This window comes from Astyanax mexicanus, chromosome 19 (genome assembly GCF_023375975.1).
Source record: "Astyanax mexicanus isolate ESR-SI-001 chromosome 19, AstMex3_surface, whole genome shotgun sequence".
NCBI classification, from domain to species: Eukaryota; Metazoa; Chordata; class Actinopteri; order Characiformes; family Acestrorhamphidae; genus Astyanax; species Astyanax mexicanus.
The window spans coordinates 2,141,240-2,160,768 of record NC_064426.1 but is presented as its reverse complement, the minus strand read 5'-3'; the positions used below and the strand labels follow the sequence as shown (position 1 = coordinate 2,160,768).

General features: G+C 40.7%; 1 protein-coding gene across 3 annotated transcripts in view; it reads left to right on the top strand.

Annotated features, from left to right (window-relative positions):
* LOC103022853 (transcription factor COE3) overlaps positions 1–19,529 on the top strand; it is a 152,906-nt gene that overhangs the window by 19,635 nt on the left and 113,742 nt on the right. For all 3 annotated transcript variants that reach the window (XM_022676402.2, XM_022676400.2, XM_022676406.2), the window contains exons 3-6: positions 1,384–1,447; positions 4,054–4,109; positions 8,124–8,197; positions 17,494–17,562. In XM_022676402.2, coding sequence (XP_022532123.2) covers positions 1,384–1,447; positions 4,054–4,109; positions 8,124–8,197; positions 17,494–17,562 — 263 coding nt within the window. The remainder of the gene's footprint in view (positions 1–1,383; positions 1,448–4,053; positions 4,110–8,123; positions 8,198–17,493; positions 17,563–19,529) is intronic.

Below are 19,529 nucleotides of genomic sequence, written 5' to 3'. Positions count from 1 at the left end.
CTCTCTCTCTCTATCTCTCTCTCTCTCCCTCTCTCTCTCTTTCTCTCTCGTGTGCTGATACACTCTACCTGCCAAACACTCAGTGTGTGTGTCGTCTGTGTCAGGAGGTCGTCCTGCTAGTCCCGCTGAGTGTGTGTGTGTAGCTGCATGTATGTGTGTGTGTTTGATTGTGTGTGAGAGTATTTGAAAGAGAGAGAGATAGTGTGTGTGTGTGTTGTGGGTTGTTCTCAGTAAAAGGTTACAGGGAACAGCTCCGCCCCCGGTCAGACGGGGACGGTGTCCAGCTGGCACGGTCACTCCTCCGTCCTCACTGCCCGCTCACCTCTGCCTCGACCCCCAGGACCCCCCCAATACCCCTGCCCAGTCACCAACACACACACACACTAACACACACACACACACACACACACACACACACACACACACACACGATAACTTCACTCTGGGCCACTGCCAAGACATCATCACCAATCTTGGCAACAGCAAGCGAGAGATGCAGAGACAGAGACAGAGAGAGATAGATAGAACGAGAGATAGAGAGAGAACAAGAGATGTAGAGAAAGATGTAGAGAGATAGAGAGATGCAGAAAGAGAGAGAGAGAAGTAGAGAGAAACAGAGAAAGATGTAGAGATGTAGAGAGAAACAGAGAAATGTAGAGAGATGTAGAGAGAGAAAAAGAGGTGTAGAGAGATGTAGAGAGAGAAAAAGAGATGTAGAGAGAAAAAAGAGGTGTAGAGAGAGAAAGAGAGAAAGGTAGAGAGAAAAAGAAAGATGTACAGAGAGATGTAGAAAGATGGAGATGCAGAAACTCCATCTTCACAAATATTTTTATTATCACATTTCATACCACCTACAATTGTGGTTTGGGTCCATGTTTGATTTTTAATAAATCTGATTTGTATGATATGAATACAGTATTAATATGCCAGAAATTGCAGAAATTGGATTTGGATTGAACTGTTACTTTAAAAAATATATAAAATTGCTGTTTTGTTATTATTTATTCAGCTTGTTAATGCTAAAGTCATGTATATCAGGCACAAATGTTTTGTTTGTTGCAAAGAAATATTTGATTACCAATGTTGCCACTCCTAAAACATCAGTTCAGAATTAACTGTTCAATAATTTACAAATCTATATAACCGTACATAAAACATATGCATAAAGGCACTTTAAATAAAATACAAGAGTAAAAAATGAGAGATGGGGAGAAATGGTTGATAAATTGGTAGTGTTTATATGATCATGTTTTAATAGACGTACTTTCAGGTCAATGTGTACTTATTGATGAGTATCAAATTTCCTGTTTCTTATGTCCTCTCTCTCTCTCTCTCTCTGTTTGTCTGTCTGTCTCTCTGTTTCTCTCTCTTTCCTTTTTTTAGGAATATAATGGCGAGAAGACCAACAACGGCATCCACTACAGGTTACAGCTCCTCTACAGCAACGGTAAGCTTTCCCTACAGCCCCTTCCGTCCTCCACATCTGGAGGAGTGTTTGAGAAGTCCATCTGTTTATACTGTGAGAGCTTCATGATTTTATTCACATCTGCCTGGACTCTGCTCACTTTCCCAGAGCCTTTTTAACTTCACAGCGACATTCAATACGACCTGCAGACCATATCAACCGGGCTTCCCCTTCCTTCCACCCACTGCTAACGGCTCCAGAGCTGCAGAGCACGCTAACCATTAGCGTTGTTATTACGCAGTAATGGACTGAGATTCAGGTTTTTAGTACCAGAACATCTGCTGAACGTTCATAGTTTCAATAACTGCCATTGGTAGCAATTAAAGTAGGCTGGGGTCTCTTAAAGCATGCCTTGTTCCTATAATATTCACCTATTCCTATAGAGTTAGCATTAGCTATACCCAATAGTCATTTAAAGTGCTTTGCAAACTAAAAAATACAAAGAAAAAGTAAGAGAATAACCATAAAATGGAAATAAAAAAATAAAATAAGAATGATGCAAAAACTAAATGAATTAGATTTTAAATGTTTTAAATTGAGGTGCTTTAGGTATTACAGAAAGGAGGACGCAAGGTACACGTGAACCCAGGTCATTTGTTTACAAGTAAACAAACAATAAACAAAAAATAAACTCAAAACAAGATACATGAACAGACGGGACAACTGTAATTAACACTGAATAAACTACAAAACAGAAAACAAAGAAACGGCAACCTGACTGACGTAGAGCACGCACAAGACCAGACAACCTAACGCTGAAAACACAGGGGAAACAGGAAACACCAGGGAGCAGATAATGAGGGGGTGGAGCTACAAATGAACACAGGTGGGAGCACTGAAGACATGGGCATAGACATGGAGAGACACGGAGCACCAAACAAAGAAGGGGAAAAAACATGGTGGCTGTTTAAACACATCAAAAATAAAATATAAAAGCTAAGCTATGCTAGTGGTGGGAATCCACTACCACTAAGTGCTGGAGATAAGCTAGCTTTTTTTTGTTTGTGTCTTTTAAGCAGTAAACAGTCTAAACAGTTTATTTACATAGAGTCTATTAATGAACTTCAACTTGCCGTTTATTGGCTCCCTTTTTTTTGGTGCTGCTCTGCTAGCCAACAATAAACAACACATTGTTGAGATTATTACAGGTGATTATTTAGAGCAAATGTCATTCAACTGTGAACCAAAACAATAAAACTTCGCCAAAACTGCTGTAGAACAGAGCCGGTGTGAATGTCACTTGCACTGTCCTGCTGAGAGATTAGCATGTGGGTTAGCCTTCCCAGCATGCCCCTCTGCCCCGCTCCCCGGCTTTCCTGCAGGGACTTCCTCCGTGGAGCGATGCTAATCGAGGGGAAAGATGGAGACGGAGCTGGTGTGTGGATGTGCGGAGACAGCGAGGGGTGGGGAATAGCTCCGTCTCTCGCAGGTTTAAGGCGGGAATGCCATAAATAATACATTTATTTTTTTATCAACCGCAGTGCTGGGCCTTGTTTGTTTTCGCTAAAAGGAGGGGAATTGGCGAATGGCTCCGGCAGCGCAACGAGCTAAATCGTGCAAATGTTTTTTTATACACAAACGCACTCAACACACACACACACACACACACACACACACACACACACACACATACACACATTTACACTCTGCATGGGATAATATAGCAAATTTGTTTTCTGAAATGCTCTATTAGAACCCAGTCTCACGCTCACTTTTAAGTAATTGAGTTTGCATTGGGTGGAAAAAAAAGAAACATATTTCCGCACTTTTTGATGTAAAAGAATTTAACAACAAACAAATCTAATTAAAATATATGTACAAAAACAGTATGTTTTCACTACTGATGCGGTTGGTTTGGGTAGGTTTGAACACAGTTATCAGACTCAAATATGGACCAAAACTTTTATACCAAAACCCCTGAGATGTGGTGGTCTTGGTCAAATCTCAAATGGAGTCGACTCTGGAGTTTGTCTTTGTGGCGAGAATCTCATCTAATTTGGATTCAATCCAGCTCAAAATATAGGTGTGAATGAGATTTGATGCATTTGTTTAGCTTGTGTTGATCAACATCACCCTAGGAGTGATAAGGGGGAAAGAGAGAGCGCCATCTACTGTACCCACCCAGAGAGAGCAAGACCAACTGTGCTCTCTCAGGGCTCTGGCTGCTGATGACAAGCTGCATGAACGGGATTCGAACCAGTGACCTCCCATTCTCTAGCAGTAATAATATTCCATCCACCATCCACACGGGTTAGCTGAGCACTCTACAATAATAAGCTAATGGATAAAGGTGATAGTAGCAAAAGTAGGTCCCTCATCGGGATTTTGGCTGATGTTGAGCTTTAGAGGAACAGAATAAGTTACTGAAATGGGCCAATAAACAATAAATCACATTATAATTTGAATGTCCTATAAAGTAAGTTGATGGTGCACTATTCTACTGTTCAGCCACACCTGTACAAATATCATGTTCATGAAAGAACCATCAGCAGATAAACTTTTTGTTTTGGATAAGCATTGGTAACATTGTTTTTTTTTTAATAGTTATTATTCTAATAAAATTATTTGTTTGTTCCTGTATTTTTCAGGAATCAGGACAGAGCAGGACCTGTTCGTACGGTTGATAGACTCCATGACCAAACAGGTGAGTCGGCTCCACATGCATGCTGATCTTTCTGTTCAGGCAAATGGGGATGTTAGATTTCTTGGGTACTTGACACGATTCACAAATACAAGCTCTGGATCTGCAAGCAAATCAATGCATCGAAAATTCCCCATGAAAACAAAGCGCATGGTCTGAAACATCTAGAAAAGTGAACCTAATCATATGCCAGCGTCTATATCTCTAGAGACTGTGGATAAAGTAAAGGACATGTAATGGACCAGGCTGGGGAAACACTGTCCCGAACAAACTCACTCCAACATTCGACCCAGTTCTTTATCCCGAACTGATACAGACCCTAATCGCCCACGCCCCCTGCCACGCCCCCCGTCCCGCCTCGTACCGCCCCCTCCAGGCCCATCCCTGCCATTGGCTCAGCGGGGGCCGCTGTCGCGGCGTGTCAGCCAGCCTGCGATCAATACGGTGAGCAGCTCGTCTACAGAGCCTCAGCCTGGAGACCAATCAATACGCCTTAATGTATCTGCAGAGCACCACACCGGAGCCTGTAATCCCCAACACAACACACACACACACTACCACACACACACACACACACACACCCTACAACACAACACACACCGGAGCCTGTAATCCCCAACACAACACACACACACACTACCACACACACACACACACACACACCCTACAACACAACACACACCGGAGCCTGTAATCCCCAACACAACACACACACACACTACCACACACACACACACACACACACACACACACCCTACAACACAACACACACCGGAGCCTGTAATCCCCAACACAACACACACACACTACCACACACACACACACACACACACACACACACCCTACAACACAACACACACCGGAGCCTGTAATCCCCAACACAACACACACACACACACTACCACACACACCCTACAACACAACACACACCGGAGCCTGTAATCCCCAACACAACACACACACACACACTACCACACACACACACACACACCCTACAACACAACACACACCGGAGCCTGTAATCCCCAACACACACACACACACACTACCACACACACACACACACACCCTACAACACAACACACACCGGAGCCTGTAATCCCCAACACAACACACACACACACTACCACACACACACACACACACACCCTACAACACAACACACACCGGAGCCTGTAATCCCCAACACAACACACACACTACCACACACACACACACACACACACACACACATAACCACACACACACACACACACACACCCTACAACACAACACACACCGGAGCCTGTAATCCCCAACACACACACACACACACACTACCACACACACACACACACTACAACACAACACACACATACCCTAGTGATCCCACACACACACACACACACACACTCTCTACGACAAAAGACACAAACTACAACACAACAGACACATTGACCTGTAACATCCCCTACTGATCCCACACACACACTCTACATCACAACACACACACAAACACTCTACAACACAACACACACATACGCTACTGATCCCACACACACACACACACTCTCTACAACAACACAACACACACATCCCCTACTTATCCCACACACACACACACTGTACAACAACACACATACACGCACACTTACACACACTTCACAGCACACACACAGAGGCCTGTAACAATACATAACTAATGTAAAGTTATTAAACAGTGCGGCGTTTCCACTCGGGCCACAGTGGCAGTAATGCCAGCACAGTCTCACAGCCCCGCCCCCTTTCTGACATCATCAGTGTATGAGGATGTACGGTCAGTGGGAGTATTTCAGCAGCAGCAGCGTGAATCAAATCTGATCATATATAAATATCGACCACCACCCCTCCCGCATAAACCCCTCCCCCTCCCCTACTACAGCAGGTGGATGTTAATAAAGAGGCCGAGAGCAATATAGACAGAGAGAGAGAGAGACAGAGAGAGAGAGAGAGAGAGAGAGAGAAAGAGAAAGGGAGGATCAATAATGTAAAAGTGGTCGTTATCCTAAAAGTATCGCCCCCCAGGGCGTTGGGTCGACTCCGTCTGATCATGTGACTGAAGCTGAATGATATCAGGGATGTTGTAAGGTGGGCTGTGTTCCAATATTCCATGTTAGGAACACTGTTTGAAATACACTACATAAACCAATAAGCCATAACATAAGAACCACATGCCAATCCTTACATAATGTTGGTCCTACAAACTTGTTTTTTATCCAAACTAAGACCTCTGAAGGTGTTTTGCTGTCTTATCTGGACATCTTCAGACGTTATAGCAGATAATTTAAGACCTGTAACTAATGAGGTAGGCGGAGTTTGTTTGATTTTACCAAATTGAAAACCTCTGAAATATAATATAAGAGGAAGATGGATGATCACAAGCCATCAAACCACCAAACCGAACTGCTTGAATTTTTACACCAGGAGTAAAGCAGCATAAAGTTATCCAAAAGCAGTGTGTAAGACTGGTGGAGGAGAACATGATGCCAAGATGCATGATTAAAAACTGATTAAAAACCAGGTTTATTACACCAAATACTGATTTCTGAACTCTTAAAAATTTATGAACTTGTTTTCTTGGCATTTTTTGAGAAAAAATGAAGTGATCTCTTAATTTTTTCCAGAGCTGTATATACTGTATTCAACAGATCAGTGTGGTGTTCTCTAGCTATCATGGGGCACGCCTAAAGTCATGAGACATGCCAAAAGTCACGAGATACTGTATGTTACTACCTGTCCTTTGGTGTTTGGGATGTGAGGTTATATATTTAAGTTTAGTTGAACTTGTATGTTGGTAGTATATTTTCATTTTATAGTAGACAAAAATATTGTTCTATTGGTTGTTGAGTCAATGGTAATATGTTAAGTTGAGTTTTGAGCTTATTTTACCTCAAGATTTCATTCTTTCCAGAAAATCTATGACATAAAACCTTCCTTTGCATCAGTTTTCACTTTTAGCAGCATAATTGTACCAGAAAAATTTTGCTCTAAAAGCCAGTCAGACTGGGATTTGGTCTGTAGGGATCTGAGAGGGGTTCACTCGCCCACTATAATGCGCACTGATCATCTGTCATACATGCCAGCAGTGTCAGCTCCGTGACGGATGCCTGGGACCAAGCCTCCGTTTCAGGGGCCCGCCTGACCATCTGGAAGCTGGAGGGCCGTGGGTGTTTTGTCACCGCGTGACGCTGGGATTCCTCCTGGATCTCCCCATACATCCGCCATCGCTAATGACCAGATTTAGCTTTTAGCATATGTTAAAGCTGTCGGCACGCCGGCTCCCGAAAACATGACTAATGACCGAGTGTCAGCGCCGTCACAGTTTTATTACCTTATCAGCAGAGCGGATCGTTTGGTCTCAGATAAAGATCAGCGTTTCACGTAGCTTTAGCATTTGTTAAAGTATACATTTAGCACCATAGATCTGGTTATTTGATGCTAAACATTTTCATGCTAACCACCAGCCGCATGGTTTCTTTGATTTTAACGAATTAAAAACCTCTGGAATATAATCAAGAGGAAGATGGATGATCACAAACCATCAAACCACCAAACTGAACTAATTTTTGCACCAGGAGTAAAGCAGCATAAAGTTATCCAAAAGCAGTGTGTAAGACTGGTGGAGGAGAACATGATGCCAAGATGCATAAGAAAAATACTGTGATTAAAAACCAGGGTTATTCCACCAAATATTGATTTCTAAACTCTTAAACTCTGCATCTTTTTTTTTGTTATTTTAACCATTTCTCATTTTCTACAAATAAATGCTCTAAATGACATTTTTTTTATTTTGAATTTGGGAGAAATGTTGTCTGTAGTTTACAGAATAAAAAAACAATTATCTTTTTACACAAACATATACTTGTTAATAGCAAAATCAGAGAAACTGATTCAGAAACTGAAGTGCTCTCTTATTGTTTTCCATGCTAACCACTAATCAAAAGTTAAAAGCACTAATAATGAAGGTGAATCTTCCTTTTCTTTTGCTTTATTTCACAGCCAATCATTTACGAAGGTCAGGACAAGAACCCAGAGATGTGCCGCGTCCTCCTCACCCATGAGATCATGTGCAGGTCAGTACTTTTCAATGGGTTTCAACACAAGCTTTTTGTTTTAAACCCTAAACTTGTTCATAGGATATACGCTTTATACAGTATTATACATCCAAATATTTTTGTACACTAACAAACTACTAACAAATGCATTTGTTTAGCTTTTTTGAGTTCAATCAACCAGATGATTGGTCACAAAGATGTATAAATGCACAAACAGTAGGGTAGTACTGCCAATAGAATAGGACTTTCTGAAGCCCCATAGCCTTGAGATGTGGAAGAAGTTGGAGAAAGGGACAGTTACTCCAACAAAAGCAGGATGAACTCTTTTTTTTTAATAGTCTCGCTCAGCTGTTCACAAGTCCAGCACTACACCTGGTACGCCTTTACGCTTTAGCATGCAACTCATAGTATACCCCAGGGCTCCATCTGTGGACCAATGCGATTGTGGTGCCCCTTCCCCATATTGCGGTCCTGCAGGGCTTCCCCTCATTACAGAGCGCCCACCGACTTCACTGCTGAGTAATTATGGGCTTGCGCTGGTTCTGCCTGCTGGAGGCCGGGCCGGTGGGGGTTTGCTCATGCAGAAGGCCCGGCGGGGGTCAGGGGGTTGTATCCGTGGGATAAACTCGGTTGGTGGGCGGGATCTGGACGTTGGGGGTTGAGATGTTTGGGCTGGGTAGTGACCTGGGGCTCAAGCACACGGGCTGTGTTAATAATTCAATAGCAGCAATGATAGGGGCCCAAGCACTACTGGACTGAAGACTGCTGTACAAAGGCTGGATGGAGCTTTTTCTTCTGGAAGGTTTTTTTAAGTGACCTAATCCATTAAACACATTCTAATTTACTAGTATATTACATTCTCCAAAAGAACAGTAAGTAAGTTCCCAGCTGGCCACTAATAGAGTTCATAGAGCAATTTTTTCTAGTTGCATATAGGCTGTGATGGTGGATGACTGAAGTTCAATGTTGAGACATCATGCAATAGAAATGACAATTTGGCAGTTTTATTGTTTTATTGATTAAGTGTAATGGTTATTGAGATAGAAAACCAACATGTGTCAATGTTCACAAAGCGGAACTCAATAATTATTATTTTTGTTGTTTTTACGTCTACTGTAAATTAACCAAAATTCAACATCTGTTTAATGTTGGAGAGAGAAATCGACCCAATATTGGTTATTCACAGATATCCAACCAAACTTGAACAACAAATGTTTTTGTCAGATATAAAACATTGGGGCATTATGGCAACCCAATATTGAGTCTACACAGCTGTGTGGCTTTGATTTTTAACCATCAACGTCTGTCTAACTTTGGAGCTTGATGTCAAACCAATATTGGTTTTTAACAGATATATGTCTTTGATTTCCTACCAAATTTTAACTTACATCTAACTTTGCAATGTTAACCAATGGTCAAATTAGATGGCTCTATAACTAACTAATTTTTAATGTAATCATAATTAATCAAATGTCAACATCTGTCTAACATTATATCTTGATGTCAACCCAATGTTTTTGTCAGATCTTTAATCAAAATTCAATTTCTAACATTGGAGCATGATGGCACCCCAATGTTGACTTTACACAGACGTGTGGCTTTGATTTTCAACAATCAACATCTAACTTTGGAGCTTGATGTCAACCCAATGTGGGTTTTTAACAGATATAAGTCTTTAATTTCCAACCAAACCAATTTTGGAACTTTATTTTAACCCCTGCTCAAATTAGGTGGATCTATAACTAACTAATTTCTAATGTTATCACAATTAGAACTGAATTTCAGCCACTTGTTGAGTTTTTATGGGAATGTGTCTTTCACTTTTAACCAAAATTCAACATTTCTCTAATGTTTGAGCTTTATGTCCAGTTTGATGTGGGTTTGATGCTTCTGTGACTTTGATTTTCAACCAAGATTGAACGTCCTCCCAACTCTATTAGATCTGTATTTCAAAGAGAAGGTTTTCTTTCAGTTCTTTTTTTCTCAAAGAAAGTTGCTGAAACTTTCCCTCAGAATTAAACATCACGCTATTAAACGATCTGCAGAACTGTAATATCCATAACTGGAATTTTAGCACGTTCTGAATGTTGGAGGTGGACGCCGCTAATCTCGTCCATTGCTGGAGCGAGTCCTCCTGCCTCCCTAAATTACTAAACATAAATCTCAGCCCTGTGTCTGGCTTTAAAATGGATTTCTCCACTTAGCAGCCAAAATAACCTTTTATTATGAAGCTCAGAGCGCCGGGCTCGGAATCCTCGCCGCTTTTCTCCCTCCTGATGGTACCTGCCTCCCTCTCCTGCAAGATGATTTTGATACAGGATCCATTTCCATAATGACGGCTCACTTTGAGGCGGTCATTACGTGATTGAGTGTGATTATTAGCAGCCGTCCCCTGATGAATGGTGTGTTTCCATTCGCTAATGAGAGAGAGATGAGACATGCTTCCCCTGCCTCTCTCTCTCTCTCTCTCTCTCTCTCTCCCAGGTGATAGCTCTCTTTATCAGGTCCCTGGCGAAGCCTGTTTCACCCATAGCTAACACACCCCCACCCCCACACACACACACTCACACACACAGATCATAATGAACACAGGTAATATTTATAGCCAGACTGTTTGTTTTGCAGAAAAACACATTTCCTCTTGTCATTTTCCAGAATAAAGGAGAAGTATTGCTGGCTGAAAGCTGTGGGCGTTTAGTGGCGAGGCTTAGAAATTAGTTTTAGATCAATAGATTCCTTTATAGTCGTTTTATCCTATATAAAAATAAATAAAAAGAAAATGTATAAATGTAAAATATATTCGTAAGACACATTTGAAAGTGACTAAAACATGATTTTTTAAATATTTTTCTTTAATATAATGAAATTGTTTAAATTACATTCTGAAACAATGTTCTATATATATATATAAATATATATACTGCATGGTCATTTGGACCTCATATAGAAAATATATCAATTATATATAATCCTACATTTTTTAAAGTAATATTTCTCTATAGCCACCAAAACAGCAGATTAACCACAGTAGTGATCTACAAAACATATTAGTAGGACTAGCTTTATTATTTAGGCCCAGTACATTGCTGATAATATGCTAAGGGTATAGCTTTGCTAAGTGTCTCAGATCAGCCACACACACACAGAGATTAGCCACAACACAGATTAGCAACAGACACAGTTTATTGTTCTTTAGGTTTTATTTTTAAAAGTAACATTTCTATATAGCCACCAACACAGCAGATTAGCGATCTACAAAACAAATTATTAGGACTAGAATTATGATTTAGGCATGGTAGCCTGCTGCTAATACAGTATATTAAGGGTATAGCTTTGCTAATTGTCTCAGATCAGCCACGCACACACATATTAGCCTCAGAACTCAACTACAACTACAACTATATGACATTTCTACGACTAATTTATTGTTTTTTAATGTTTTATTTTTTTAAGTATTATTTTTTATGTACACTTAGTAAACAGACAGTCATTAAGATAATATGACAAGTTTGTTTGATTTGTTTCTTAGCTGTTTCTTAGCTGTTTACACACTTTACACAGATTAGCTAACACTACAATTCAAATCTACAAGATTAATTAGTAGAAAAAAAAGTATACTGCTTTTTTACTTACTTATTTGCCTTTGCCTGATTTTAAAAACCAAAACAGCACTGTATATCCATTTATATATATAAACCCAGGTAGCATATAAGCATTAGTTTAAGAGAATGGGTTTGACTGGTTAATTACAGTCTCAGCATTACAGACGCGTGGCTAACACAGCTAGCGGAACTGAACCAGCAGACAGAGTGATTTTTAATGAGACAACTGTTACAGGCTGTTTTGAGGAGGCAGGAAGTGATTTGTCATGGGATGAGGCTTCTGTTGGCCGTAGATGTCCAAGGTCCTCTCAGCAGCTATTCGCGCCGCTTGAAACTGCCATCCCGAAATCGCCAAATGAGGCATGGCAGAGTCTGGCTGGCAGGGAGCGGTGCTGAGAGCCTGGCGCGTGGGCACGGGAGGGGGGAGGGGGCGCGGAGGAGGGGTTACGGGCTCCGACCGGCCGATCCGACGCCAGGACGGCCCGCGGACTGCCAGGCAGCGCCGATCCCTTGGCCAAACAGCGCCGCGTCCAATCAGCAGGCCTGGCTGCGGTCGCCACCCGCCCGTCTGGATAATTACAGCGCTTGCCCTTTGAAAACAAGCCCTCCATTGACATTCTCTCTCCCTCCGTTTCTCCATCCGACTCAAACTGAGGTGTGGAAACTAATCGATGGATTGTGATGCAGTGATGTGAAGACGATGATTCCAGAGCACAGATTATAATATTAATATTTTTGCTCATTTATTTAAAATGTAATTTTTTGAGCATTTTTTTCAATTGCGGTTCAAAATCTACACATTCAATTTTTTAAGGATGTGGCAAAACCACATATTGCATTGTACTGTACCATTGTACGTTTATTAGTGTATTATCTTAAAAAATCATCTTGTAGTTACAGCATTAGATTGGACTATACTGAAGAAAAGTTCTCCTTTTCACAAGTATTATTATTGTTTTGTACTTTTACTAAAAATAAAATAAAAGTCTAAGTGTTACAGATTAGCTGATACCATCGCCAGCTATTTAACAGCTGTTTAAGCAGTTTTATCTGATAATTCTCTCAGATTAGTTTTAATACAGATTAACATCTGAATTCAGTAATTTAAACGTCAGTAATCTGTTATTTAGCTAAGAAAATTGGCTTGATTTGTCCTTATTTATTGCCTTAGATTGGCAACTATCACAGATTAGCCTTAAATTATAAATCTGCTAAAAAAGACATTTTTATAAATAAACATTTGGTAAGCAATTCATAAGCAGCTTATTTTACACACTAGTGATTAGCTACTAACACAAACTCGTCAATAATAAAGTTGAGGGTATTTGTGGGTTAAAACCAGTGAACCTACAGCTATAGGATACAGATACATGTTTTGCCAATAACACAAATCTGTTGTAAAATACATTTCATGAAGTAATTTGTTAATACATTTAAGATAAGAACAATTAAAAATAGATGTTGACTAAGAAGTGTATCAGATTTGCCAGTAGCAATTAGCCATTAACCAAGTATCAGGTGTTTTACTTTTTAAAAACATATATATGCTGTAAAATATTGAAAAACGACACATTGCTATGAGTGAACTGGATCCTTACTCCCCTTATTAGTATTGCCTTGTACAATTTACAGGTTTATTAAGTATTTCTAAAACACATTTTTATCTTTAACTTGCATAAATGATAATGTGATTGGCTGAGCCACGTTTAAAAGCGTTGTGTTGTTCATGGAACAATCTTTGATGATTATGTTGCTGAGCAACCTCAACCTACTGTTAATGAACTGCATGGGAACATTTCCAGTGTTCATTGGTTCAATTTGTTCTAATGTAACTTAGTAACAAAGATACAAAGAAATGAACTTTAATGCAATGGGCATTAGAAGTTACAGGTGCATTGTGGGAGACAATAATAATTAAAATTTTGAGTTTATACACGCCCAATGTACGAAATAGTGGCTTTATAGAGGCAAATAGGGCTCCATTCAGTTCACAGACATTTAAACATTAGCATATTAGCGCTAAGCCACATTTTAACCCCTCCTAACTTTAGCTGTATGGAAACAGCTGAATGTTTTTATGGATCTCTGTCTTCAGTAGGGAATTGTTCTCCCCAAAGCTCATCCTCGGCTTTCCTCAGGAGGCCTGTGGAGCTCTAGGATCTATTTGAAGGTGTTTTGTAAGCTCAGATGTGATATTATTCCTTTTACGCCTCAAATCCACCTCGTTTTGACTCTTTAAATAAGAACAAAACGCCTCTGTTGGACTGTGTAGAGCAGAGCAGAGCGGAGCAGAGTGAAAGGGAGGAGATGCTGGAAAGCTGGTGAAAGCTGGGGTGTGTTAGGAGTCAGATTGCCTGGGCTCGAGGCTTGTTTTGTGGGCGTCGGGTGGCCGCCATTAGCCGGGCCAGCGCTAGCCTGTGCGGACCACCCCCGGGGGGATCGCCATTAAGGCGGCATTACGGACGCTCTGCCAAGGTTTGTTTTGGTGTGCGAGGGGCCAGGGTTTCCCCGAGGATCCGGCCGTTGCTCTTGGGGTCCGGTTTGTTTATAACACTTCTTTCTCAGTTTGAGGAGGTTGTCACCACAGCCGCACCATTGGGCCTCCGATGCTAATTGGTCTCCTGGAACTTTGCTAATGGGTCCACGTAGCTGGGGGAATAAATTATTGTGGCACTGCTCTATGGCAACAGTCACACACACAAGAAGACGACGAAAAAGCGAAAAACAAGGACAGGTTGGAGTGTTCTGGGCGGTTCTGTTTGATCAAACAGTGCAGAACACTGAGTATAGGCTTCAAAAAGTATTGGGACACCTGCTTAATTATTGCTTCTTCTCTCAAATCAAAATTATTAACCCTAGACCACTAACACCAGGTGATTTTCACCCACATATTTTTCCAATATTCCATAATTTATCTGCTTTTTTGTAGCGTCATCCATGGTACCTTTTTAAAGAAGGCTTTCAAAACTTGTCATAAAGTGTATACCCAACCTTACTGATGGTGATACTAAGTTTAATGTTAGTGTTCTAGGGTTAAAACAAGAGCGGGTGGAAGAAAACCACCTTATTCAACTAATCCCAGAAGTATAATTTGAAGCTTCATCATTCCAGAGAAGAGAAGAGCACCATAGTGAATATCCTCAATGCATATAATAGCCCATGTCTGCTCCAGAGAGTCCTAATCTTATGGCAGTACTTCAGTTCGTCTCTACAGGGTTGGAATAGCTAAATATATATGCTTTTACACATCTGTATAAAGTATTGTGCAACTTTTTTCAACTACTACTTAATAAGCATGTTATAACACGTGTATTAGCATTGCTTTGATATTTATGGAGCAATACCTGATATATACCTTACAATAACTGTCTTATATCAATAATTTGTAATTGCAAGCTAAAATAGGGTTTATTATGGTTATATGGTTTTGTGAAAAACGTAGCTAAATGCATTTATAACATAGTAATAAAGCAATAATAACGTCATAAATCATTAAGCAGATGCCCCAATGAAACTCACACAAAAAGTAAGTATAAATCAAACAATTTAAGCCTCTGAAGATGCACTTATAACAACACAAATCACAAAAATAACAAAATGTATATTTCTTAGATAGCACCATTTTTGAAAGCTTCATAACCTTCATAAGCACTTCATAACACAAAAAAGTACAAACATTGATCAGCTATTCAATCGTTGACCTTTATAATATTGTAAAGCGTATGTAAAGTAATAATTGCAGGATTGTGATGAATGTGATAAATAAAATAATCTCAATTCTTATCAATGTAATAAAACATACATTTATTAAAGCATAAACCTATTAAGCCACTTATTTTTCAGAGGCCTCAACAAAACTAAAAAAATAGAAATATAATAAAACACTCCATTTTAAACCTGTTTATTTGACATTTAATGCAATTTGCTTAATAAAAAATCTTATCTCACCTCGCAATTATTGTTATAAGCTGTTTATAATTGTTATTAAATGTTTATTCATGTGTTATATATAAGTCCCTATGTCAAATAAAGGGGTATCTCTTGCATTGTCCACCGCTTTTCACACATTAATTGTCTGTATTTTGTAATTAATGAGAATAAACTGAACTGGAAGCAGGGCCCAGGCTGCTCTGCCAGCGGGGTGCAGCAGTGGGCACGCCGGTTTGGCTGGCCAAGGATCAGGCTTTTTTTTTGGTTGGTTGGTTGGTAGTCGTATTTAGAGGAGCCACATGCCACCAGATGAGGTGCCAGCCTGGGGCGAGGGCACGGGCAAGGGCAGGGGTGACGGCGGTGTCGGAGAGGGGCGTTTGGGACGCGGCCGCTGCACCAGGACATCTCTGGGCGCTGTCCAAACTGTCAGAGGCTGGCTGAGTGACCTTGGCGTGGGCCCAGCCCAGCTGGAGAGCGGGGCGAGGGGAGAGCGAGGGCGACCTGTCAGGCAGGAGGCAGCTTGAGGGAGACTTGCCCCGGCTTCCTCACCGACACCCCTCCACTGCCCCGGGAAGAGGCGGAGCAGGGGCTGCGGTGACCAATCACCAACGGGTCAATATTCACTATGGGTCAACAAAATTTAGAATATTTGTTAGAAACACGTGATCTAAATTTAAGTTTGGTGGCCTAAAGATGTTTGAACTAAGTTTGACGTGTTACCTCTGAGCATCTTACTTTAATTTAGCACCAAATAGGACAGACAGACAGACAGACTAATAGATCAATAGATATTTATTTAAGAGCAACAGGTGGATAAGTGGATGGACAGACAGATTAGCAGACAAAAGGTCTGAGAGACTATAGATAGATAGATAGATAGATAGATAGATAGATAGATAGATAGATAGATAGATAGATAGATAGATAGATGTATATGTATATCGAAAAAAAGACAGATGGATGGAGAAACAGACGGACAGACAGATAGACACACAGGAAGACAGATGGATAGCTAGATAAATACAGAGACAGATGGACTCCTGCACAGATAGAAAGACAGATAGACAGGTGGTCAGATGGATAGATAGAAAGATAGAAAGGTAAAAATAATGAATCAAGAGCAACAGGTGGATGAGTGGATGGACAGACAGATGAGCAGACAAAAGGTCTGATAGATAGATAGATAGATAGATAGATAGATAGATAGATAGATAGATAGATAGATAGATAGATAGACACTGTCTGTCAACAAAAAAGACAGATGGATGGAGAAACAGACAGACAGACACACAGGGAGATAGCTAGATAAATACAGAGACAGATGGACTGGTGCACAGACAGACAGACAGACAGACAGACAGACAGACAGACAGACAGACAGACAGATAGATAGATAGATAGATCAAAAAGACAGATGGATAGAGAAACAGACAGACAAACAGGGAGATAGATAGACAGATAAACAGACAGATGCATAGAAAGGTATAAATAATGACTTAAGAGCGACAGGGGGATAAGTGGATGGACAGACAGATGAGCAGTCAAACGGTCTGACAGTCTGATCGACTGAGACAGACAGACAGATACACTGACAGACAGGCAGACAGATAGATAGACCAACAGACAGAAAGCTGTATAGATAGACACAGATATACAGTGCCAGCAGCATCATGTGACTTGGGCAGATGGAATTTAGTGGGTAAAGTGATGTTTGATTTAGTTTCCTCCAAATTGTTGATCTTTATCTGAAGAATCTTCTTCTTTGTTTTCTTCTGGTTTCAGTCGATGCTGCGACAAGAAGAGCTGTGGGAACCGAAACGAGACGCCGTCAGACCCCGTCATCATCGACAGGTAGGAACACCTCCCCTTTAGTTCCATACCTGTCTCTCTTACAGGAGTACCCAGCTGTGAAGGACGACCTCACCTGTAGCCCTGAGAGATACTACCAGTGACGAGCTGCTGATCACCTGATCACCTGTACTGTACCTGTGGTCTGATGCACCCTAAAGACCGATTAGTGTCCGATTAATGTCCGATTGTGTCCGATCGATCTGATAACGAGTAATACGTCTACAGCACACAACCTAACCCACACAGACGTGTAGGTCGGATCTTCTGTTACTGCGGCGTCTTACTATTCCCTCAGTTCTTCTATCCATCTTCAGACGGAGATAAAGAATTCATAACAGCATTCATTTTACACACTGAGAACAAGCAGACTGGAGTCTGAGACATGGAGTCTGAGCTGGAATAGCGTCTGATTATAGTTCTGCTCACGTTTGACCAGAAAACTGGGAAAGAAAAGTTATAACGTTGAGAGAACGTTGTATACCCTGAAGCTGTTACGTTCAGCGGTATGATATATTTAAGTTATCAGGAATTATAAATTATGTATAATGCTGCAACATGCCAAACGTCTCAGCATCTGAGGAGTTGTAGAGGTTCCTAATGGAGTCCCAATGTGATGATCCATTTCATAATACTATAAACTTCAAATATTCTCAGTTTACAGTTCCAGAAGATTGAGCGGTAGGGGTGGATTGGGAGTGTTGATAGAGCATGCAATAGCATCCTGGCATTGTATGAAATTGCATACCAAATATTTATATTATTTAAATGGCATATACTGTATATACAGATCTGGAAAAAATGAAGAGATCACTTTAGTTTCTGAATCAGTTTTTCTCTGATTTTGCTATTTATAGGTTTATGTTTCAGTAAAATGAACATTGTTGTTTTATTCTATAAACTACAGACAACAGTTTTCCAAATTCCAAATAAAAATATCGTAATTTAGAGCATCTATTAATTAAATTAAAAAAAGAGAAAAGAAGCAGAGCTTTCAGACCTTAAATAATGCAAAGAAAACAAGTTCACATTCACACAAGCCTGGTTTTTCATCATGTTCTCTCCTCCACCAGTCTTACACACTGCTTTTGGATAACGTTATACGGCTTTACTCCTGGTGCAAAAATGTTAAGTAGTTCAGTTTGGTGGTTTGATGGTTTGTGATCATCCATCTTCCTCTTGATTATATTCCAGAGGTTTTCAATTTGGTAAAATCTTGGAAAGGATCTCATCTTTTTTAATAAGTGCTCTCTATTTTTTTCCAGATCTGAATAGAAAAAAGCAAGAAAACTGTGAAATTCACCAAAGTTGAGCTTATTGAACAATAAATAACTGGATGACCTAAATGGACAAAAAATGAAATGAAGATGGGGGGGTGGAAATTTGAAGAGGTGGGGTAATAGTGTGTGTGTGTGTGGGGGGGGGAGTGGTCAAATGAGGCAGTGTGTTTGTGAGCGACTCTTAAATAGATTCCCTGATGATCTCCTTAGACTGACACCACTGAGCCTCTATACCTGCTAAACTCCTCTTAAGGGAGATGCTTTAATGACTGAGCAGCACTGAGTGTGTGTCTGTACGAGTGTGTGTGTGTGTGTGTGTGTGTGTGAGTGAAAAAGAGAGAGAGAGAGAGAGAGAGGACAGCAGTGAGAGTGTCCTCCTAGGGCACAGGGGTCATTACCAAATCCATGCTGGCTCGTTAGAGCGGCCTTGGAGCACGTCCAGCGGACAGGAAATGACTGACCCTCCCTCTGCCTGCGCACACACACACACACACACACACACACACACACACACACACACACCACTAATACACACACACACACTTACACCACCAACACACACAAGTGTCCACGTATCGCACAAACATACAAACACATGCCTGTACACATGCATACAGATACATGCACAAGCACATTCACATTCCCCACACACACACACACACACACACACACACACACACACACACACAC